Source organism: Haplochromis burtoni, unplaced genomic scaffold (assembly GCF_018398535.1).
Source record: "Haplochromis burtoni strain Fernald_Lab_line unplaced genomic scaffold, NCSU_Asbu1 Contig_86, whole genome shotgun sequence".
NCBI lineage: Eukaryota > Metazoa > Chordata > Actinopteri > Cichliformes > Cichlidae > Haplochromis > Haplochromis burtoni.
Window position 1 is genome coordinate 1,181,645 of NW_024582447.1, and position 25,220 is coordinate 1,206,864.

A 25,220-nucleotide genomic window follows, 5' to 3' on the forward strand; every position below is an offset into this window, starting at 1 on the left:
TGGTCTGGCTTCTGGGCAGGCAACAATGTTTACTCCACCCTCAAACAGACGCCAATGCCAGTGTACCTGTTATTACAGTTGGTATGGTAACAAAAGGTTTTGCAGAGTGGGAACAGGTAGACAGACTTGTTTGTGATTCATATCGATGTTAATTGCGTGTCATAGTGTCATCTGAGTCGTACGAGTGATACTATCCATGTAACTAATAGGTTATAAGTCCACCCAAAGTTTCCCAACCAAGCAGAACCGCTCCTCATCCTGGAGCCGTAAATAACAACATGTAATGTTTTAAAGGACTGTGTGGGTATGTGCTGCAAACTGGTGAACATTAGTCAGAAAGAGGTATTTATAGTTTCTGCAATTAAACGATCCAGCTGACAAGATTTACTTCAGCTGATTGCTGCTGTAGCAGTAACAGAAACAAGGTAGCTTGCTCTTTAGATAGCATGCAAACCCTGCAGCCAGGGCTGTCATGTGATGCCTGACATGCTTGTTTAAGATCTCTTGTTCAGAACACGAGCTGTTCTGTAGTTTCCGTTAACAGACAGTTTGCAGAGAACCAGCACCCTCTCTCTACATTGTAAGGAGTATAAAGCTTTATAAACTTCGTGTTGATCATAAAAGTCACGTGGATGCTCCTTGGAGTTCCATGCGAGCTTAGTTATTCCTAAAGAAGTGTTCACAAACCCCGTACCGATCTCTGAAGAAACTTGTAGTTGCATTTCTAACTTGCAGCAATGTGCTTTGACTAAAATTAATGGCATCGTTTTTCCTTGCAGATTTTTCACCCCCAACACACCATTGCAGCGTGACCCACTGAACTTTGACCTGCTGATTGCTTGCTCCCTTTTGTGAGCGGTTTCCAAAGCAACAAGCTTGTGAAGAATGATGGGTGCCTTTGTGCACCTGTCTGAATGTGTTTATAGCTGTTTCAGTTTCGTTGTAACTATTGATGCAGACTTATTGTCACTCTTTAGGAAATGTCACTTTATATTAGATCAGTGCCTGCACTGTTTAAACTTTCATATGGCTTCCACAGATGTCGAAGCATTAGCGATACATCAGAATATCAAACCAAGAGTCACGTCATACAAAGCAATTCATACGCATTCCGGTTTTTCTGACATGATTAAAAAAGAGGAACTCAAATTCATGTGTAAACAATGGCTGCAGTATATTTTATTTAATAACTTCACAATATTACAAATCATTAAGTGCTGAATGACTTACAACAGTCCAACAAATTTTTAGAAAAAAATAGGTATAAATACAAAACAAGTTATGTACAAATACCAAAAACAATAATGCTCATTGAAAAAAAACACACACACACACACTACAAAATCTGAATTCACAATTCTCTAATCTACATTGTAAAAAAACCTGCACGCACAAACGCACAACAACCATTTCCCAAGCTGTCAAATACGCACCACAACACTCAATTTCAAGTTTTGATAGGACAGGACAGTTAGCTTATCTCTGCAGTGTAGAGGGAAAGCCAAAAATATACCAAATTTTATATTTCTAGAACACTTCAAAAACACTTTTTAAAAACAAACAAACAGATTAAAGTCAGAGCTACTCCATCCTCAGGAGCACATCTCTGACATGTAAAAGTGTTACGCCGCAGCAGGCAGGGAAAGCATTTGTGGGCCTAAAACCTGAACAGCAAAGACAAATTTCTCATTGTTTCTGTTTCTGCTGAAGTAACAGAGTTCATTCATTTTAAAACTAGCGGAAAAAGAAATTGCTCCTCTAATTACACCTCATTTACATCAATTAACCCCCTCCTCTCCCCCATCACCCACCTCTCTTCACCCCCCTTGCAACACAGATGCTGCATTTAATTCGTTTTGGGTTATTTCCTAAGAAATACAATAGTAGCTTTACACTAATAAATTAAAACCACTCAGTTAAAGACAACTATTAAACTCAACAGAGCAACAACTGAAACAAAGCTGCCAAACCTACAAGGCGTCGCTCAAAGATTGTACATGTTCAAAGAGATAAAAAGAAAAAAAAAATAGCCACCATTTGTCATGACCTCTGACTCGACTCTGGGTCACAGCCTGCACATTCAGGCACACAAGGCTTGACACAAAGCTTAAGGCATGAAAGAAGCAACATGAGCACCTTTGAAAACCAGTTTTAATGTCTAAAATCTATGCTGAGATCTCACCTGATGTGTATTCTCGAGCTGTAGATGCATGTCGACACTGAAGTTCATTCACAGCTTAATTTGATCAGTGGTGAAAACACTGCAAACAGACCCTGTGTGTATGGCTCTTCATGGCTTTAGCTTACTTTGATCCAGTGATTGAATCCTGTAACGCTGCATGGCAGTTAAAGCTGACATTATACAATGCTGCCCCCTATGGGCCAAAGAGTGGTACAAACAATTATTTAGACTTTGGAAACGAGGGGTAAAAAAAAATTTCCTGAGTTGGTCACACTAAACAATGACTGATAAACAAATGCATCATCAGTTCTTTCGCTGACAATACGACATAAACAATAACTCCTGCTCTCTATGAGACTTACTCGACTTACTGCCCAAATTTACTATATATACAAATATTTTCACTTTATAATTTAAACAAAGAAGTTGATTCCTCCATCGGACATTAAAACTGATGGCTTCATAGTGTAATAGTTTGTCCCAAGAAGGCATTCGATTAAATATTACCCTTCTTCTCCCTGAATTTTCTCCGCCCCATCCCTTCATCTAAGCCTCAGCTTTTCAACAAATCTCCGAGATCGTAAGTGTCGAAGAAGTCTGACACTCCCTCGCTGTCTTCCAGGCTCCAGAGGTAGTCATCGTGGTCCAAAGGTGGAGAAAAACTGACAAAGGGGGTGTTGGGGTCTGACGTGAAGGAGGTGCCAGGAAGCTGGTCCTCGGTTATCTGAAGCAGGCTCGGGGGCAAACCCAGCAGACCCTCTACGTCAAGCAGAGAGGACGTGGAGGTCACAGCTGAGGAGGCGGCTGGAGCTGCTGCGGAAATGTTGGCTGTGTTGAAGAAAGCGTTGGAAATTAATTTTGTGCTAAGGGCACTGCATTAAAAAAACATTTAGAGAGGTGGTGTACTGCTACACTTTTCTTTTTAGCTTCCTAAATTGGAATAGTTTTTACATCTTTTATCCTCATACAAGTTCTATTTTTATTCTACTCTTGTGCACATTGTTTTTTATGCTTTCAGCTGAGGGGTTAAATAATGAAAAAGTTAAAGGAACAGTTCAAGATTTTTTTGCAGAATGCAAAACAAAATACAACAACCAAACAAGCAAAACGAAAGCAGATTAAATAACATGCCATTTGTTTAATTTGTCACCGATTTATCATGGCATCGCATGAAACCGCCAAAAAGAAGTGTGACCTTTCTGCTTTAATGGTGCTATTTGATCTTTGGACTGGCTCCAGCTGAAGAGGTGCAATTCATTTTTAATGTTCTGGAAGCCTTGGGATAAAATCACTTTGTAAAACTTGTAAAACTAAATTAATGCTAGTTGCAAAACTAGATGCAGTCTATGACTAGTGCACGGGTACGATCAAAGTAAGGGTAGCTCAAATAAAGGTGGTATTCTGTTCAAAACTCAAAGCTTACAGTCAACAGGTTCCTCTTTGACGCTGTAACTCGGTGGTCCTATTGGGGTTGCAGCGGGAGGGTCTTGCGTTTGAGGGAATTCCTTTTTGGGAGTGACAACACTCTTAACAGGACTAGCTTCTTCAAGACCCTCATCAGGACATAGGTAGACTTCTATGGGACCATTTCTACTCTTTAAATAGATCTGCAAAGACCCCTGCTGTAAGGAAACAAGAGAAGAAGCATTTATTTATCAAAACAATCTGACATCAGGACAAATGCACAATTTAAAGGAAGGAGGGGTTAAGGGGACAAACTGAAACATAAACCAAATCTCACCCCTGCTGTGTCTGGCACCTCAAGCTTGGTCTCTGCAGGGGCTTTAACAGCAATGACTGTCTGGTCTTGAAGGCTGCCGATGGAGCGGATGTCTTGATACGTCACATAGCCCAATGTGGATCATGAGGTTAAGGGTAACAACAGTGGAATTTAAATACACGTGCGTGTGTGCTTGTCTTTTTTTCTCTTTTATTATTTTTTGGCTATATCTGGCAAGATATTAGTAGGAATCTGATAGTAAAGTAGGGAAAGACGAACGCCCCTGCTGCCTTTTAGCATATGCGTTACCTACTCAACCAAGCAAGCTACAGCGGAACATGCCAACAAGCGGAAACGGAGATCATGAAAGAATGACGTGGATAACCACGGTGCTCTATGTAAAGGATATCTCTGACTCTCTTTATATTCAGTGAGTTGTTTGAGCTGTGTGGTGCTGGACTGAATCTGTTCATCCAGAGATCTCTCTGCTCTCTCTAGGTCTCCAAGCTCTTTCCTCAGGGCACGGGCCTTCTCCCCTCCACCCGCTCCACCTTCAAACACGTCTCCAACCCTGGAGAAACACACACATACACACAATAAACACGTCTATGAATAATAAAAGTCTGTAACAGTCAAAACAACTCCACACGTTTAGGTAGTGTCTACAACTGGCACTGCAATGTCTGCTGACTGCCACTAGGGGGCAGACAAGCGAGTACCAGTATGAAGTTTTTCTTCCTTTTAATACTTCATGAAGAATAAAAGCAATGGAGACATTTTTAGAATGCAATCAAAGCCCAGTATAAGTAGACTCAAAAACAATCGGTAGGTTTTTTGCAAATATCTATCTTTTTTACTAATTAGTCCAGAAAGTGTGCAGCATAAAAACACTACTTTGTAAAATCATTATAAAAATCTAGAGTAAATATGTTATAAAAGCAAACTTTTATAAGATATTAATATCTTGTCTCAGCTGTTTGACACGAGCAAAAAGAACCAAGCTGCATTGCACTATGTTACACAGCTTTGTTAATAAGGCCAAATTGCTGCTGTCAACAGTCCTGCCCATGCTTTGCCCAACATTATTGTGAAAGTCTGTAAGGAACCCTAAATGCCAAGGCTTCACTTAACAGTTACGCAGTCCCTGGTTTGCTTCTGTGAGCTACACGCAGTTGATAAACCTCCCACTATTCCTGCAACTTAACCTTCTTCTGCATTTCTACTTACAGCCACTGGATGTTGTTTTTTGACTTCTTCCTGATAAGCTGGACTCCCTCTAGAACATTGGTGATGTCATAAATGCGTCTTTTCTGGACCTCCAGGACCTCAGTGGCCCAGTTCAGATCAAGGACTCCATCAGGAGACTCAGCAATGAGACCCACAAATTTCTTGGTCAGCAGGCCCAATGACGTGTCGTACCGCGTCCGCTCACCCGGAGATTTTGGAGCTGCGAGGAAACACACAGAAAAGTAGCGCATAAGACTAGAAATGTGCTTGAGTTACACAACTCTGATTTTTACTAATTCATTCAAGTGTTTTATTTGGCTGATGAGCTGGCGGAGAGATCACTGATTCAAATATTTACTGTATTAGTCATACAAGCTGTTGACAACAGTGAAACATGAAAACAGTTATTAGAATGTGTCAACTAGATTTATTACTGCCTTTATGTTTTACTTTCTATGTTTGATATCATGTTCGAAATTACAAATAATCCTCCAAACAGCAATATTTCTTCCTCGCACGGAAAATATGAAAATAAGAGCTATGGGTATGGTATTGTAAACCAGAAACAGCATCTGTCTCCGATGACTGTGTCTTCATATTGCTTTAATCTGCTACAGGTTTAATAATCAGTCTTGATTAGTTGGACGTCTCTGCTCCTCTGCATCAAAGACCAAGTTTAGGTGGTTTAGGCAGCTCCAGCTGGTGGGAATCTTTGTGTAAGACTCGGGGCACATCGGAGGTTATGGCCCTCTGTTGTCTTGGGAACACTAAAGTATTCTCCCGGAATACTGTGAAAGAGGTCCTGGCATCTCTGCTTACTGTGCTCTCCCCGTGACTCAATGACATATAACCACACTGGTGATAGAAAATGGATCAATAGGTCTGATAATGTTAGTAATAACATATTCTCAGGGCTCCTTAATTCCAGAGAATTGTCCATCAAACAATCATAAGACATTGCAATTTCATAACTGAGAGACACGGCAGACCGCACATTCCTCCCTGATCCGTCATTCCCGCTGAGCTGTGAGATTTGAGATGTCGTTGGGAAGGAGGCGCTAGCTTGTGTATTCTAGGAAAAGAATGTCAACAAGCCAGTTTATGATACTGGCTCTCTACTCCTGGCTACACCATTGCTTTTTATTTTATTTTATCTGTTATGTGTAAAGCTGTACGCAACTGAGCTGCTGGTACCGCACTCTGTGCTCATATGGGTGAGCTTCGCAGAAAGTGAGGAAACTATTGCGGAATACTTCAGCAGTAGTCTTCCTGCCATGTCAGTTTGACCCATAGCAAACAGGTCTGTTCGTGTTTGCTCACAACCCAAAGGTTCAGGACGCAATCAGGCTGAGGTCGTGTCATGCGAACCTGGCATTACCCACCCTGCCTGGGTTCAGATTAATGCTAAAGAGTACCGTACAATCAACTTCTTTTCATTGTTTGCTCTTATTCTTTTCTTTTAATGTTGAACTGCTTCTTCCCTTTGCATAGTACAAAAAATATTTTCCACCCACTGATGTGTACCACACCAACTTTATTCATAGAGCACTTTCAACACCGTCACAGCAGACACGAAGGGCTGTACACAAACGCAACAAAAGATGTACAGTCTACTCACTCCTTGGGCTTGGTATCCGTGCTGCAATGCTGCATTTTCCTTTTGGCGTGCGAAACTCTGGCAGATACAGAGGGTCTTCTAAATCCAGCTTCCTCTTGGCCTAAAGGGAAGACATTTATCAAAGATTAACAAAAAGATGCAAATGTTACAAAGCAGGTGTGACTTACAGCTCTACTACTTCCTCTGTATTAACTGCTGTTTCACTACATAAGAAAATATAAAGGGTGTATAAGACTGAAATCCTTCCAATCCCAGTGTAGGCTGAACAAAAGCACATTATGGAAGTGTTTAACTCATCCTACTGACTTTAAAAAGCTGAAAGAATCAAATAGTTTGTAGGGCAAGTCCAGACCTTTTGTAGAACAGTAGCATGAATGCTAGACGGCTAAATAGGGGCTTGTTTAAAAGTACCATGTCGTAAATGTGCCAACAACCCTCAAGTGCAGGAACAAAGCACCCCCCACACGCACACTTTCCCAAGCACTTCAACAGGGGCTGATTTTGTTTGTCTGCAGTCAACAGAAGCGGGAGGTCTATAGGCCCGACTCGTTGCCTGCCATACGTCAGGAAGTCCCTGGAATCACTCAATGACCTCTCCTCCCCCCTCTCAACCCTCTTCCTTCTGTGCTTAGCACACAGGCTCCTCACAGAGACACACGCGCGCACACAAGCAGAACATTATCTGACCATAACAGCGATGCATCATACAATCAAAAGCACATGAACAACCTTTGTAACCCAATATAAAATCTTCAAATGACCATTGCTTTTTTTTCCCGCCATCCACTGGCCTACTTAGCTGAAGTGAAAGCGCTACTCTCTTAAGGATTAGGAAATTACCACCACACCCCACGTGCAGATATGCTGTCATCATCAAAAGTTCACGGTGGACGAGAACGTTTGCTGTCAGTTGGAAATCCAACAACTGCCCACACAAAAACACAATGACTGAGCTAGTGAGGCAATTTCACCTCAGCACACTCTGGCTGCTGGGTAATTTGTAGTGCATGGCTAGATCTCACAAACTCCTTTCACCGTGTCTCCTCACGAATAATCCCTTTTGCCACGACAGCGTACATGCGGCCAGTGAACTGTTTTAGTTAACAGGTTTAGGGAAATTGCTTTTTCAGAGATGGGAAAAGCAGGGAGTTCACGTTACCGCGTGTGGATGTGCCTATGCATGTGTGAGTAAAGGGATAATGAAGGCTGCCATTGTCCCCCAGTGTTCTCCCTAACACGTCCACCTGTTGACTCGTGACATCTGGAGCAGCCCCGTGCTGTTGGCAGGCTAGATTTTAATCCCTAAAACACACAGTCAGGCATACAGAGACACCCGCAACAGGACGGTGAACAGCTACCGAAGAACAAAATGCTCACTGTTGCCTCTAAAACGACCTCTTGCACGATTCAAACTTTGAGTTTTCATTGGCCGATGGTCGTGAAAGTCGCTATCAAACACTTGGAGTCGCAGAAAGGAAGCAGATGATACCAGTTGGACTGCCTACAGCCGTGACAGCTGTGGTTTAACCAGAGAAAAACTGCCACAGCTTTCCATTGACTCAGTGTCCCAGCACAAAGAAAAAAACGTCGCATTTTTTGACCAAATAAGGCTGAAGACTTGTCATTTCTATGACTTAAAACGAGCAGGTCAACGTGTGTCAAGTCAAACTTTTTAATGCACGTGTACAATTTGAGTCATAGCCTGATGCATGATGACTTGTAAGAATGGAACCAGCGGTTTCCCCCTGCAGCTGTACATCAGAGTGAGGGCTTGGGTGCTCCTTCATTTGCATGAGTGCTTTCTCTGGTGATTCAACCATATTACGCAAACCCAAAGTCATTTAGAGGAAAGACCTTTTATTTTTTAAATTCCTCACTTAACAGACTAACAGACCACTGAAAGAAGAAGTGCAGCTATTGAGAAATGGTTACATTTTACAGAAAGTGCACAGGTATGCCGCCTAGCACACATCACTTTTAAGGTGTTAGAACACAACATTGTGAAAATCTGAATCCAAAAGCTTTCACACCCTAAAACTAGCTCTCGCATACGTATGGTGCAGCTATAAGAGACGATGGGAGAGGCCCGAGTCAGCTGCCCTCCTTATTAGCACGTTATCTCAAAGACTGGCAGTATCACGCCACTCACGTTTGCTATAACCTCACCCTGCCCGATTGCCCAGTTACGCCCATCTACTGCACGCGGCCCCTTCTGTTTGCTGTATATTCTTTGGCCGGTTCCCGCCGTCTCTGCTGCTGTGCTGTAAACTCCACGCATGTAATCATAATCACGTGAAGGGCTTCTGCAGTCGGGCCTCTCCTCAAACAAACAGATCTTGCTAGTCAGGCTGCACCAGACTTAGATTCCATCCAGGCAAAGGGCAAGTTTCAGTATGCCTACAAGTACCTACCGCTCTGTACCGAGCCCCTTCACTACCACACCCTTGGACATAAAGGAAAAACAAAAGTTGCCCTACAACAGCCTCTTAAGCGGTTAAACAGAGGTGTGGATCCGTCCCCACAGTGGCTTGCCTGCCTGATGAGGGTAAGCTGCTTTGAAATGCAAAACTCCCCCTATAGAGAGCATTGCCCTGTAGGGCTGGTATTTGCCTGAAGCTGGGGTTAAATGGAAAACACACCAACAAAACAGATAATAGAGAGAATGCATACAGTTGGTACTGTGTCCAATATCCCACCAAAGCATTAGCCTGAATGGGTTGTTAACCCTAGGGGCTAAAAAAAGGTCAAACCAGAGCTGAAGGTTGGTTGCAGGAGATGTGTGTGTTCCTAAAAATTACCAAAGGAGAAAGACTAAGGCATTAGCTGACATCCGTAATCACTCAGTTGTGGTGGATTGTGCGCATTCCATGAAACTCCGAGTACGTCACATAAGCAGGGAATAAATGGGACATTGTTCCTGGTGAATATTATGGAGATGCATCCTGTTGCCATACCGCTGTTTGACTGTACTGAACTTTGCCTAAACTGACAAATTCATTCATCCGCAGTCCAATAAGAGAAAAGGGCTTCCCTGGACTTTGGCTGTAGGTCTGAATACTGTAACACATTTACATCCCTATCGAGCTGAAAGGAAGCAGAGACAACAGTTTATCAACAGTTTACACACCCTGGTGAAAAATTCACATGCCAATAGCTGATACGTTGCCTTTTTCTAGAGTTGGTAAGATTAATAAGTAAAGACTGGATCTCTGCAGCTGAAGTTTACTAAAATCAGTCAAATATTAACCTTTTTTTTTTTATTTTTGTAGGTAGGTGCCTACAAACGTGTGGGACTTTGTATGTGCTTAGATTGTTTGTACTTAAAATAAATAAATGCTAAGCTTTAGAATCTGGTTTCCCAGTCAAAGTTTTAAAAAAGGAAAGCTTAAAGAAAAAAGCTGTGGTTATAATGTTGTATAGGTTAAAGGAAGTGAGCCGTAAGTACATGAAAAGGCCACACTTCCTGTAAACAGAGAAGTCATGACTGAACATGCACTGAAATAGCTGTGTCAGCAACACATTATTATCTTCAGCTTCTTTACTGTCGTCAATAAAACTTCATAATATCATCACATCAAATGTATCCTGCAAGATAGCTACCACCAGCCATCGCAACACATACAAGAGCAACTCAAATTTCGTTACTTTTAGTCATTCAAACCCAAACATAATGATAATGACATCCTTGTGTCAAAATCATAAATATATATTAGTGCAACAAAACTAACGTATAATAGAAGGAATACGCTCAAACATCATTAAAGCCCACTGTACCACTTATTTCTAGACACGGGAATCAAATCACTTAAAATGATAAGTTTAAAAACAGAAACTTTAAGGTGGGTTCACTCCCTTTGATTAAGTTTACCCAAATTACTGAAGTGATCCAGAGGAAGTTTCTTAAGCTTCTTGAGCTTTTTGAAACCTCATCCGTATTTTCAACCGTGCCGTCACTTCTGCCAACCCGAACTAGGCTCCTGTTTTTCTGGTAAATTGAAACGTGCACCTGTGACAATGTGCAACAACTGAAAATATTCAAATCCCTTGAAAACAGAAGTTACCGTGGTCACAGTGTGCATGCACAAAAACACAGGCGACATGACTGCATACACGGGGGTCGTGTCATAAAGCCTACTGAACCACATCAAATCCAGTATGGACCACTTATATGGCCAAACTTTAAGGTTGGATTTCAAGGCGAAAACCAGGTTATCAAGCGTGAATGCACGTAATATTTCTAGAAACCAACAATGCATACACACTTTGACAGCAGTTAGGTTCACATTGGCACATGATATGCCAGGTGGTACCCTATTTCTCACTTTACTTATATCCATCTAATCCTCTTGAAGGGCCTATTAGGGCTGGGGATTTGACATGAGATTTGAAAACCCTGTACGCACTCTAACCCCTTTAGCGTTACTGCAATTCATTAAATCTAAAAAAAGACTCCGGGGCTGACGAGTCAGCTGGAATAAAGACACCAAATACAACAAACAACAACAGGTGTGGAGCACTAAAAAGCTGCTGAGTGTCATCCAATCTTCTCAGATCAGGATTTTCAAATAATCTTCAGCATTCGAGTTTAAAATGAACGACATTACTTAACATCATTAAAGCCAACTGTGTATGTGTTTTACAAAACAGGTTAATCCTTTACTTATTGGTGATGCTTTAGGGCTTCCGATAGTAATACTTTCACACTCCAGAAAATACACTTGTTCTGTGGTTATGACCTCTGACCTATGCTTCCTTCCCACAGTCCAACACAGACCCTGTTTTGACATAATGGGAAGTGAGGGTGGAGCATCTGTTGTGTGTGTTATCTCCCATTACAAGTGTTGGGAAGCTATGAATTTGCCTTAAGTGTCTTTCCTGCAGCTTGGTCGAGCCCCTGCATTGTTTGCTTGTATTAAAAAAAAAAAAAAAAAAAATAGCTCTGCTGCACCAAGGAGGGGGGACACTCGTTATTTGGGCACAAGAGAGTGGGGCCTCTCTCTAAGCACCCCTACTGGCTCATCAAAACCATCAAACACAGAACAAGGCGTCTGGCCTTGTCTTAGCTACAGCTGGACTGCGGGAGAAGATGTCACACAGCCTGGCATGGATAAGGGGGAAAAAAAAGAAAGAGAGAAGACACCAGTCATGCACATCAGCAGAAGCAGCCACAGTGGCCCCTCTGTGGCTTATCACGTCAAAACATATCTGAATGCACCCTTCTCAAACATGCATAGCAATGAAAAAAGTTAAATATTCCTCCCCGGACATTATGCATATCATTCGCTGGATATTAAACAGTAAGGAAACACGACCCCAGGCTTGTATTTGTGTGATTATTTACCGGCAGTCGCCCGGAGGATGATCTGATGGGTTTAACCTCGGGTCCATGGGGGGTTGAATACAGGCTGTTGGCTCTTTGTTCGGCCACGCTGGTGTTGCAGATCTGGGTGAAATATCCGGCCGGTACCGTGTTCATCTGCGGACTGGACAGTCCGGTGAGGAAGAAGTCGGTCTTCACTCCACCGGTGGACAAAAGCTTCATCTTCTGCTGAGAGCAAGGCAGCCCCACTGCCTGCCGAGCCGATGCCGGCGAGACGCCTTTAGGCATCCGCATCATTTTCCTGAGTAGACTAAATTTAACCGGACCGGTGAGGCGAAGGCAGAAGTGTGCCTGTACTTGAGCACACTGAATCGCTCAGCAAGCTTCACTTACTGCGGGACCTCTATGAATATATTAACTGCCAATACTGTAACACACACAAACAAAACAAAAGCAACTTTCACAGCGTAAACTGCCGAATTAGCTGCAAGCCGCATGGATTACACATGCAGTACAGGCTTATATGTTATAATGTGACGTTTATCCTTAGTACATTTAACAGGCTGGTCGGTGTTGTTATCCTTTGTCCTGTAACAGTGTAGAGGAAACTTGCCTTACCAGTTATAAAGAATAGCTTCCTGAATAAATAAACTATTTCAAACGTCCAGAACTTTAAAGCTTAACTCTCCAAGGCTTCCAGGTCTCACTGAGATCCGGTTCCAGCTGGAGATTAACAAATGATTGTGACTCCCTCTGGTGCTGAATCCGACCCAGTATGCCACTCCTGTCCGTCCACCTCAGAGCTCCTCTCTCCATACAAGGGGGCAAGAGATGGGGCAGAGCAGTCTTTTTACCGCCAAACTTCATCCCGCGAAATTCGGATCTCCCGCGGCTGAAAGCCGCTTCTGATTGGCTCATGACACGTTCAGCTTGTCTAATTTGCATAAAACAGTTGTACGGGGATGGGCGTGATCTGCTTAAAGGGACAGGAGCACACATCAAGACATGGTGTTCTTTCATTGCCAGGCTGGATATGGAGACAATGACCAGCCCAGACTTTATAATCACACGTTAGAGGCGCATTATTGTTGTTGGAGCACTTTTTATTGCCTTTTTAACTCCACTTGTAACCACTTACTTGCATTTTACAGCATCCCAGTTCAGTTCCTTGACAGTCAAAGATTACAAAAACGGTTAAACATTAACTTCATATGTTTATATGAAATTTGCAGTGTTTTAAAATGAAGTCTGATTCTGCAAACGGTGCAATCATGTACAGTATGTTCAAATAGTGCCGAATTGCTCTCTGGGTAATCAGGACATAATAAAATATGTGTATTAGAAATCAGTGGGCAAGAAACGATTGGAAAGTTTTTTTCACAAGTTTTATTTTTTAAATATAATTAAATATACACTGTATGTTTTTTGTAAACAATAAAGACAATTTTGCTTTATTGTATTCCATGTGATCAAAGTGTATTGTTCTCTGTTACAAGGAGGTTTATAGATGATAATTGGATTCACTCAGTATACACTCCTGCTTATTGGCTCAGAGGAGGTATTGAAAGAAAACACCCCCTCCCCCATTAGCAGCAACCAAACCCAAGCCATATGACTTGACCCCCTTGGCCAAGACAAAGTAGACTCTCCACCAAAGCAGCCCCATTGTCCAGCGTCAATCTGAACTGCATTTTGAATGAAATAATCAAAGTTGAAAGTGGTTTGAATGCACAACAAAAATGATTGTTTGTTGTGCATCTGTGCCTTTAAAAAACCGAGGGTGAAGAAAAAAGCTGACACAGTTGCCTCCTTATTACACTGGATTAGAGATCAGGAGATAATTCTTAATTATCAGATGAAAGAAATTTTCTTTGCACTGGATGCCCACAGAGTGCAACGTATATTATCCCCACCCTCATGTTTCTTCCTCTTTCACACAAAATCCTGCACAATTTGTAGGTGTTCTTGCATAACTAGCAATACTGGAAATTCAGATTCATGTTTCATCCCAACTGCATGACATGCAACATCTCACAGCATTCTAGTGATGTACATTTTGTACTTTTAACTTTGTTGTTTGTTTCTTTTGTTTTTTTTAAATCACTAGTGATGTTTCTCTCTGTCACATCAAAATTTGTGATGCTTCAAAATGTGTTCAGTGTATCAAACTGTGAATTTGTTTTATGAAACTCACGTGGAGTTAAATGAGTGTCTGGACAGTTACACATTTATTGGAGCTTTGCTGCCTACACCCCCAAATGGCTGTGCTATTTATAGCCATTTGTATACAGAGTCCTCTATTTTCAGTAACGGCGCAAGTGATGACTGAAGTAGAACCAGAAAACATCACTAAATGCTGTTTTTCCTCCCTTGAGACACTCTGCTAGGCCTTTACTGCAGAAATGTCAGCTGCTGCTTGTTTATGGGTCTTTCTGCATTTGTTTTTGTACTTAGTGCACTAAGTGCATGCTAGATGGGGTTGCCAGTCAGGTGACCAACTTAGCCCTTGATATCTCATTGTCTTGAGAAAATCTTGGGTACCTTTTGCTGTATGCTTTTGGGTAATCATTCATCTATTTTGCAGCATCTGACTGAATCTGAGCAGAGAGTATAGTAATGCACATTTCAGAATTCATGCTGCTTATATCGGCATTCTTATAATCGATAAACACTAGTGATCTAGTTCCACTTAGAGCCATACACCAAGCAGGCATAACAATATGACCACTGACAGGTGAAGTCAATAACACTGGTTATCTCCTCATCATTACACCTGTTTTTGAGTGGGATATTTTAAGAAGCAAGTGAACATTTATGTCCGCAAAGCTGACAAAAACAGGAAATATGGACAAAGATTAAAGCAAGCTTGACGAGGGCTAAATTGTGAAGGCTAGAACTCCAAAATTGCAGCTCTTGTGGGGTGTTCCTGTTCTGCAGTGATCATATTTTTTAAAAGTGGTCCAAGGAAGAAACAGTGGTAAACCAGTGACAGGGTCATGGGCAGCTAAGGCTCACCGAAGCACGTGGGGACTGAAGATCTGTGTGATCCAATCCAATAGACGAGCTACTGTAGCTCAAACTGTTGAAAAAGTTGATGCTGGTTCTGATAGAAAGGTGTCAGACAGGGGGCTCTTGCTGACCTGTGTCCACTACCGAAAGCGTCAACAATGGTCAAGTGCGCATCAGAACTGGAGGAGAAAATTGCCTCATCTGATGAAGCATGTTTTCTTTTACATCACATGGATAGCCCACTACGTGGTGTCACTCACCTGGCACAACAGCGAGCACCAAGATCCACTACAGGAAGAAGCCAAGCCAGTGGAGGTAGTGTGAGGTTTTGGGGAACATTCTGCTGGGAAAACTTGGGTTCTGCCATCATGTGGATGTTATTTTGACACGTACCAAATACCTAAGCATTGTTACAGACATGTACACCCTTTGATGGAAATTATATTCTCTGATGGGTGTGGCCTCTTTCAGCAGGATAATGTGCCCTGCCACAAAGCAAAAATGGTTCCTCAGATCTCAATCCAATCAAGCATCTGTGAGATATGCTGAGCAAACAAGTCCAATCCACGGAGGCCCCACCTCACAACTTACAGGGCTTAAAGGATCTGTTGCTAACATCTTAGTGCCAGTTATCACAGCACATCTTTAGGGGTCTAGTGGAGTCCATGCCTCCATGGATCAGGGCTATTTTGGCAGCAAAAAGGATGGTCAACAGAATATCAGGCAGGCAGTCATAATGTTATGCCTAATTGTTGTACATGCTCATCCCATAACATCCCCTCTACCATGTTTGGCAATGTGGCATGCTTCTGGTCATGGGTGGCTGCAGCTGAGGTTGAGCAGATTGCCTACTCGGAAAGTCAGTGCTTCGATCCCAGACTACTCCACTCTGTATCGAAGTATCCTCGGGCGAGAACCCCCGCTGTGTCAATCAACGTTAGAGCAAATGTTCGTGGTGCTTAGGTATACAGAAAAAAAGCCCTTGTAATAATGTGTTTGATTGGGTGAATGACAGTAAAAAGTGTTTTGAGTACTCCAAGTAGAAAAGCATGATATAATACCAGTTTATTTATCACCATCATGAGCCATTCCTTTCTTTCTCCATGCTTTTCTCTTCCCATCATTCTGGTACAAGTTAATCTTGGTTTCATCTGTCCAACATTTTTTCCCCCCAGAACTGTACAAACTCTTTGAGCTGTTTCCTGGCAAAGACTAATCTCTCCTCATTGTTCTGGAGGGACACCAGTAGTTAGTTATAAACCCTCTGTATTTAATAACAGACCTTGAGAGTGATACACCCACCTGTTTGAGAATGTTTTCAACGTGTCTTCAGCGTTTTCTGAACAAAGAAGGTTATCCTATAATCATGCACTAGTTCAGTCTTTTGGGCATTTCTACGTTATTGAGCCTGTCAGGGTATTCATTATTTTTAAGAATATACTAGACTACTGATTTGCACCTTTCACCAGCAAGTTCAACAATTGGAATCCACTCCAGATTTTTCACCTTCTGAATTTGTCACAAAATAAGAAGAGAACTGGGCTTACTTGGCCATGAGACAGCTTGTCAGTCATTTGTCCACTGTGCTGCTGTAAAGAAGAAAGATCATTTTCTAATTCTTGTGCAATCCTACATTTTGAGGTTGGCTGCTTCATTTTGACACTGAAAGCAACAGTTCTTGATGTCAGGAGGCTCCATCCTCATCCAACAGCCCCATCTAGTGTGGACTGGCAGCTGATCTTCATGTTGTTTGCTGCTTGCAATAGTCTTCTTCATTACTTAACCAGATTAACATACATGATTAATGTTTAACATTGGTGTTAAAGAATAAGTACAAAAAAGTTTGACATGTTTTTTAGTGGTTATTTGTCTGTAGGTTTTTCTCGTTGGCAATCTTTCAGCTGGCACTGGTTAATATGTGCGTAAATTTACTGGTGGAAAATACTGGTTTGATATTTACCTGGTGTGTATTCTAATGGGTAGGAGAGCCAATTTATATCCCAAGTGACTATTTTGATGACAAGATTGTGTCCTACTTGTGTTTTCTCCCAATGTTTTTGCCAGTCAAAAGAGTCCCAAGACTTCCTAAGTGCTTTTTAAAGGTTCCAGGCAGCACCTAGTGATTGAACAGGGGAATGAACAGCCATAATAGTTTTATTGTAGATTTTAGGTGGTAGGCCAAGTGGGAAAATATTTCATAATAATAGTTGTAATTATTTTTACAGTATTGATTTGATGTTAAGAAACATTATTAGAAAAGATTTGTGTGCAGTTTATTATTTTACTTTAGCATGTATGTCTCCTATGGCTTGAGACCCAATTAGCAACAGTTAATTGGGTTAACTGCTGCCAGTTAACATCCTACTGGAACCAGGTCCCACCACTGGCTACGTGGTTTTATTTTTTGTAATGTTTTGGCTTTTATTTTTTATTTTTTGACTTTGGTGAACAAACACGTGGGTGGTCTGCACCTCATCTCTACCACAAGCCTCCTATTTTAAGCCACCTGCTATGAGCCATCCTAACACTGTTATTTTAAAATGCATTCCTTTATTGATTCCTGTATTATCGTTCAGCACTACATCACTGATATATTGCTGAACAAAATTATATGCACAGAGAAAAACAAGAACGTCACAATAAAAACAAGACAGGGTTTAAAAAGACTGTCGTTCAGTCAAAGAAAACAAAATGAAGAAAAATAATATGTACAAAATAGAATCTACAGCTGAGGTGTGCTCAGCTATTGCACTGTATCCATGTATTATCTATTTATTATGACGCATACTGTCCACTTATTAGTCTGATAGCAGTTAAGCTGTCATGTAACCTTGTTGTCCTGAACTTCAGGCTGTGGTGCTGTTACTATTAATAATAACGTACATGAGCATTTTAAAAGTATAGAACATATATAATATTAAATATGAAGTCCATATAGGTAGTAATAATTATATTTTGTATCACAAAATATTCTCCACCGTGATAACTTCCTACGGCGAGAAAAGCCAATAAGGCATTTGCACCACTAGATGGCGTTGCTATTTCATTATTAGCTGTACGAGGAAGGTTAGAATTGGGTCATCATGTTTAACTCATCCCCCTTGTTGTTTTGTTGTTGTTAGCTTTCTTCTATTTTCAGATAAATAAATAAATAAATAAATAAATAAATAAATAAATAAATAAAAACAAAGAAAGAAAGAAAAGTGCAAAAGTACAAAGCTTCCGTTCAGTGTAACTATTGTTCTAAAGAGATACCGGTAGTGTGTGTCAACATCTAATTCCTGAAATTCCACACAGAGCCAAGCGTTTGTTCAGCTTTTGGAAATCAGTTGTCTACAGTCATACTTCCCATGCATTGTTTCACTCTCTAATTAATATGATTCCATAAGGAAAGCTTCTCTGTAAAAACCATGGAAACATCTTCCTATCTTCTTTTTTAAAAATTGTATAGTGCTACCTCAAGAGTGGTAGCTTTAGCTAGGCAGCATACTGTACCTCTATACACTGGTGTCATGAAGGTGACATTTTAACAGGATTTATGAATGATCAGATGCACAGTTTTACAATCACATAACATCCTCTCTCTTTTACACCATTTAGGAAATTCAATCGCTATGAACTGGTTTCTTTGGAAAAATAGAAACACTGAGAGGAAACTCCCTTTGTTTGATTTCCAACCACTCAACCTCAAGATTCATCTAAATACATCCTGTTGTATCAGCATTTCACTGTCATCCAAAGCCAGAAAGTCATGTCAGCATCCCCATCGTCTTCAGAAGAATACGACTAGTTCAAACTCATTCATTTTTCTAGACCAAACACACCACACCAGGAAAACGGTTTCACATTCTTCTTCTTTTTTTTTATTTCATTACATAAAAACATACATGTACATACAAAGCAAACTTTATAATAAAGAGTTTATGAAACTCACAGCACATTGTCTGTAGAAATAACACAATCCCTACAAACATTTACAATTGACTCTAGTATAGAGTTCTGATTATACCTAAGACACGCGAACTCCCAATTCCCCCAAAAAAACAAAGGAAAAAGAAACATCCATATTGATTCACATTTTACACCCCCAGCAGATATGTACACCTTCTTAAGAAGTTTGATTAGTTCTCAAGATTATTAGAAAACATGTGTTTTGCTTTTGGGGAAGGGGGAAAGGGGGGGGGGGTGATAATTGTGTGAGGTGATATGAGACTTGGATACAAAGTTCAGGTTGTGTGTCCACAAAAACTTTTGTTTGGAATGCAATACAAAAAGAAAAGAAAAGAAAAGAAGAACAATTCCTCCGACTATCTATAAGGAATCCCAGGTTGTTTTTTTTAAGAGGAAGGCATACAAAGCTGGTAGCTTTCACTTTCCAATCCTGGCTTCTACTTTGGTGTGTTGATTTGTCTGTCCACGGGCCAAAGAATGAGTCTCTGTTTTCTTGCTCATGCAATACTGTTGATCCCCACTCATCTAGGAAACAGTCCACTTTTTCCTCTTTCTTTCTTCAAGCCCTCCTCCTTCTTCTTCTCCTTCTCTCCCAAATACCTATCCCACCCTTTCTGCCCCTCTTGTCCTCTTGCCCGGAGTGAAGTGGAGACATGTGTTTCCCTGCACCTGCGTGGAGAGAAAGGAAGAAAAGTGAAGTCAGATCTCTCACCCTCCCTCTCTCCCTCCCTGCAGAGGGGAGCAGACAGACTGGCGCCTAGCATGGAACTTTCATTAACCCCAGGCAGATAGCAATGAATCCACTACACAATCACTGGCCTGTCTAATTGGCGAGCATAATGAAAGTGGAGGAGTGAAGACTTTCACTTTTAAGCATATCAGTACTTACATTATTCTCTCTGGCATTTATAGATTTATTTGAACTTAAGTAAAAAGGAGTAATTCAAGATATGATGATTTGCTTCAGGGCACATTTGCCTCATATATATATATATTTATTATATTATTATATATATTTACATATATATATGTATCAATTAGGAATATATACGTACCATAACATGCCATCTCCATCTTAATGGCACAACCGCCCTTCTTCTTTGGAGAAATTGCGACTAATGTCCGCAGTCTGAATGGAGAGGACAGAGAAGAGAAGCAAGTTTCAGAAGCTGGCAATAACAGAAGTATATTCTAATAAATGCCTGAGCAGAGGTGTGACATCGCAGAGCACCATCTGCTGCTGTGTGACTGCGGTCTACAGCAGAACAGCAGCGCGATGCGCGCACGTACGCATGCGAACAAACTTTGGAAAATTCACAGCGCACGGCCTTGAACTTTAAATGACTCTGCAGTCCAGATTCATGCAGTGCAAATAACCAGCAGGCAAATTCCTGCCAGTGATCGTGACGAGTGACTGAGGATGTCGGAAAGCGACCCAGCATCAGCCCGCATCTCCCCTCACCTTTATTGACAAAACCATCTCCGGCGTGGCCGTGTCCTCTGCTTCCAGCGCGATCTGCAGGTCGAAGATGTAGTCAATAACGTGTTGCAGGATCTCCACCTGGCTGACCGACTTGTTCTGCGGGATGCTCGGAACCAGCTCCTTCAGCTTGGAGTAGCAGTCGTTCATGTCGCACAGGGCGCTCACCGGCTCATCCAGACAGGAGTGTTTATTCCGGCTGATGGCGAGGCTCTGCTCCGAAATGCAGCACACGGCCTTGTAGCAGCTCCTCACCGAGCGGACGGGACTGATGGCTTTCATGGTGAAAACGCAGGTGAAACTAGAGCGATTCACTCGGCTTGTAAGATTTCCTGCTGAGGTCTTTTCGATCAGTGTCCTGAACAGCTACAGTGCAGTGACAGCGGCGTACACTTTGGTTTTTATAAGGCACACGCTTGCAGACGCCCCCTTTCTCGTGATTGGCCAATGTAAAGAATAAACCTAATCCCATTGGCTGATACGGAATTGGGGAAGCGTTTGGAAGGTATGAGGAAATAAGGTAGGGATGCCTGAAGGGAATTGTCAATCGATTTTTTAAGCTATCGTTTTCTGATATTGCTCTTTATTTTAAACAGATGAAAGGTTTTAAAGTAGGTCACTTTGAAGAATACCGTGTAAATGAGGGCTTCTATTACCTATGAGGTTCTGCCTTGTGAATAATAGCAAGGAACGTGGTTTAGAGTTGGACTTTTACTTCTTTCATCACACTTTGTTATCCGTGATCACTGGACCTTCAGGAAATGTGTCTATGTCCAGCCCCTGGAAACACCTCTCTCACAGGCTTCTGAATCGCTTCAGCACATCAGTACGGCCCTACAAAAAGGCTCTATATTAAATCTTATGAACTTCCACATTTTTGGACACACACTCCCTAACAAAGATACAAATATATTGGAAATTTATATCCGATTACAGGCAAAAGGTCAGAGGAAATTAGTTTCCAAGAATCACAGGCTCATCCACTTATTCCCCGGCTGTCCATTTAGGGTACAGTGATAGTTCACAGCCTACTGTTTAGTCTCACTGTGTGCCATGAATAACGAAAAATCACTCCTATTATTGAAGCCTTGTGTGCTTAAGATGTCCTTTAATGTAAAGATCGGGCTTCTTTTGGGCGAGACTCTTTATAAAAGTTATATTTTAACCATGTAGAATGTCGCTCCATTTTGGTTTACATCAAAGCACGCCCCGTTCTGCTCCTATTTGGGTCTTATTTTCCTCTTTTCTCACAATCCTGTTTTGTGGAGGAATGCAGGCCTGAGCCAGCTGTGTGTCCTATCCCGGCCCAGCTGTGTTGATCTAACGCGCCAGTCCCAGACATGCTGGCGCCAGCCTCCCGACGTCATCCATTCACCCCGACGCGCACTCCCCTCTTTGGCAGACGGCCCGCCCTCCCCCGTGAACCATGGGGAGGGAGGGAAGCAGAGGCGCTCGGAGATCGGATTGGCTGAGCGGTTCTATCACTCATTAACCGGACTCTGCGCGTCCACGCTTCTTCTCTGCTTGGGTCTACAGATGGACTCGAGACAGAAGTCGAAGGGAAAGTATTTCTAAATATCCACAGCTTTTGCAATGCTGGATATACGCAACTGTAGCTAGAGATGAATCTTGAAAAGTTACAGCACAGCACTGTAGATTCTCTATTTCTGTTCCTAATGAAGAAGTCCAAATGTAACATTTCAGTGTGAAGAGAAAAAAATGATTTGAACAATAGTGTTGCCCAGTGGTCTGTGGGTGCCACAAAAGTAGCCTGTATGCGATATTTTGCAACCACTCTGAAAGTCTCCACCACAGAGAACTAAAACTTATCATAGGCTCTTTTTAACTGTAGCGAAGGTGGCAACAATTTGAAAAAAAAAAAACCCAAAACATCGCTCCGCATGCTACAGGAGTAGCTGATTAAAATAGCTGGGTAATACAAAAACTTCATAATCTTATAAATCTGTGCACAAACATGCTCCCAGAGATGTCCCATCTGCCCAGAGGTTCAACAGATGTTCCACTCGCTACTTTCCTTGTGGCACCCCCCTCCTCCTCACGGCAGTTGACCCTGTATTAGGAGTCATTCAGAGACCTCACTTTAGCGCAAACCACATTGAACCGTGAGACGGGACTTCGATCCAGACTATTTTAAAATCATATTGTGTGAGCAGCGCTGAGTATCTAAACAAGACTTTGACCTAAAGTATCTTTCTTAAATTTGCTGAAGGGAAGGACAAATATTGCTTTGAAATTCCCAGGCTTGGTGGGAAAATAATTGTTTGCGTTTGCTGACCGAGCCAGCTGTCATGACAGGGTCTGGGTAAAGATTTGGCGTTTGTTAATCTGACAGAAATGACTTTCTTAGTCATTTTAGAGAGCAAGGAGCCATTTCTGTCTTGTTAAAAATTGTAGTATAGCATTTTCCTGTGGTACTCATTGCCAGGGGCCTGTAGATTCCAGAGTTCCTAGTGCGTAAATCTGTGAAAACGCACACACACGCACTAGTGTGTCTGGGCAGGGATCAGGTGCTTGTCGGAAAGGCCCCGGACACAATCGGGTCTCTCTTTCAATGGATGGGAGAATTCCGAGCCCGGCGTCAGTGAGTCTGCCTCTCTCACCGCCCTCCCTCTCCCTGCTCCTCCATGCAGCTGGACGCAGACAATCAAGCCATCAACAATCGCCACGCATAATTAGCAGCACCCCCTTCTTCTCCCTTCTCTCTTTCTCTTCTCTCTGGTATTTGAATTCACTTAAAAAAAAAAAAATTCAATTACTATCAAGGAAGCAAAAATACAGTCTGATATTAACATCAGTTCTTCTTCTATGAAAAAAAAAAAATCAGTTTTCACATGCAGGATCTCACTCCCACACTCGTCTTTATCTCTCAAAGCACCTTGTGTTAACATAAACAAAGTGCCTCCTTTTGCACAAAAACAGGGTGTAGGGTAATGAGATGAAACAGAACAAGACAGCAAAGATAAACCTCTATACTGTCCCGTGGAGAGGTAGCTCTGTATACAGAAGGGTATCTTTTTCATCTGCAAGTGCAGACTCATCTTGAGAGGATAATTAAGTGGCAAGAAACTCAGTGAAACTTAATTCTTTATATCCCAAGTGTGTCTGTGTGTGTGTGTGCAAGTACACGCCATGCACTGTTGGTGTGTTTTCACTCTGTCCTTCATCAAAGACGCCTCAGTCTTCTCCATCAGCTTTGAGCAGCCTACAGATCCCAAGCTTTTCGCCTTAGTGACCCAGGCAGTGACATGACATTTTATGCACATTGTTGTTTTGTATTGGCCACTTGTTATCTATGTTAGAGTCTCTTGTTCAAGCTTGCGCATAATGATCCTGCTGGATTTGTAGATGAGAGGGTACATAATATGTCAGAAGATAAACTTACCCATACGTCATTCACTGAGTCACACACTCGCCCACTATGTGCCTTTTTCTGTTGTTTTGCTGAATATCCGAATGGAGTGTGTGAACAGGGGTTCTGGGTCTTTGTTGCTACTGAATAGGGAATTAATTTCCGTTGTCCAGCACTGAGAGCGCCAAATGATTAAGCAGCATGTGTCCCATTAAACATACATCAGAAGTACAGCATGTAGAGCTGCTGTTTATGTTTTAAAAAAAAATCCAGAAGTCGGTAATGTAAGGAAATATTGTGCTGCTCGCTGCGGGAACAGGGTAGTTGTCATAACTATGTTGACAGGTGGCCCTGTTGATGTCCTTGGGTATGAATAATGCTCTCTAGATGCAAGAACCCATCCAGGCAGTGGAACTGTATAGAAGGTGGGAGACAAGCCACAGAAGGCCATTTAAATCCATGATCACCACACTGGTCCAAAACAAGCTGAGTATAATGTTGAGTGCGGCTTGGCGGGTGGAGACCAGGTGTTGGTCACACTACTGTTTTGTCATTTTCATCAACAGACTGGAACAGTTGGTTTATTCTCTAGCCATTCAATGAGGATAAACATCTGGCTTTCCGTGCACAACTCAGACCTGGTGATTGTGGCTAGGATCTACACCAACTCCACCTGGTGTCTGACTTGGTCTGATTAGTCACAACACCTTCCACTGGTCTTCAACTGTAAACAAAAAAGGGCTTGGACTTGAATTCTGTAGGTTTATTCTTTTTCTTTAATCAAGAAATTCATCAACAGTCACTCTTCCATCAGACACTGAGTTTACTGTACAGCTGGTTGGCCATTAATGGAAGGTCTTTGGGCCCAAATCTCTGCTTTCAATGTTGCAAAATATGCACTTCTGTAGACAGCACAAATTGGCTGTGTCTGCTAGTTGTCTCCACAATGCTAGGAAAGAATGAGTCTGATCCACAGTTTTCATTTGGTCTCACCATTGTGGAGCTACAATCTTAACATTTAACCAGAATCAATCCAGGCAACTATTTGCTGATTACTACCAGATGATGACTATATAATTATTTTTGATACAAATGCTCCCGTGTAATAGCTGTTCCTCTCGCAGTTTTTGCAAAGGGGGTATTTGTGGTGCACTATAAACTCACTTGAACTAGAGTTCTGACCTTGCATTTAAAGATTGTCTTGATCCACGCTTGTGACATACCCACACACTGTGGCCAGTACCACGAGGAGAGTTTAAGAGTCGGGGTCCAAGTCTGTTATACTGATCTATCTTGCTGTAGTGCTAGCCGGCATGTTGCGGTTGCAAGCTACCATCGAGATG

The 25,220-nt window shown here is 41.9% G+C and overlaps 2 protein-coding genes across 4 annotated transcripts; both read right to left on the bottom strand.

Annotated features, from left to right (window-relative positions):
- Positions 1–1,157: 1,157 nt before the first annotated feature.
- On the bottom strand, positions 1,158–12,899 carry e2f2 (E2F transcription factor 2). Of its 3 annotated transcripts, none has more exons than XM_005925666.2 (7): positions 12,089–12,899; positions 6,748–6,847; positions 5,130–5,349; positions 4,312–4,473; positions 3,924–4,038; positions 3,606–3,801; positions 1,158–3,010 (listed from the first exon to the last, which is right to left on the bottom strand). In XM_005925666.2, the coding sequence occupies exons 1-7, from the start codon at positions 12,362–12,364 to the stop codon at positions 2,736–2,738; spliced, it is 1,344 nt and encodes a 447-aa protein (XP_005925728.1). In that variant the 5' UTR covers positions 12,365–12,899; the 3' UTR covers positions 1,158–2,735. The 3 variants fall into 3 exon arrangements, with proteins under 3 accessions (XP_005925728.1, XP_042078394.1, XP_042078396.1); XM_042222460.1 differs by having other exon boundaries at positions 3,606–3,804; XM_042222462.1 differs by lacking the exon at positions 12,089–12,899 and adding an exon at positions 8,914–12,082 and having other exon boundaries at positions 3,606–3,804.
- Positions 12,900–18,916: 6,017 nt separating this feature from the next.
- Positions 18,917–20,898, bottom strand: id3 (inhibitor of DNA binding 3). Its single transcript, XM_005925663.3, has 3 exons — positions 20,490–20,898; positions 20,083–20,156; positions 18,917–19,696 (listed from the first exon to the last, which is right to left on the bottom strand). The coding sequence occupies exons 1-2, from the start codon at positions 20,787–20,789 to the stop codon at positions 20,103–20,105; spliced, it is 354 nt and encodes a 117-aa protein (XP_005925725.1). The 5' UTR covers positions 20,790–20,898; the 3' UTR covers positions 18,917–19,696; positions 20,083–20,102.
- Positions 20,899–25,220: the final 4,322 nt, after the last annotated feature.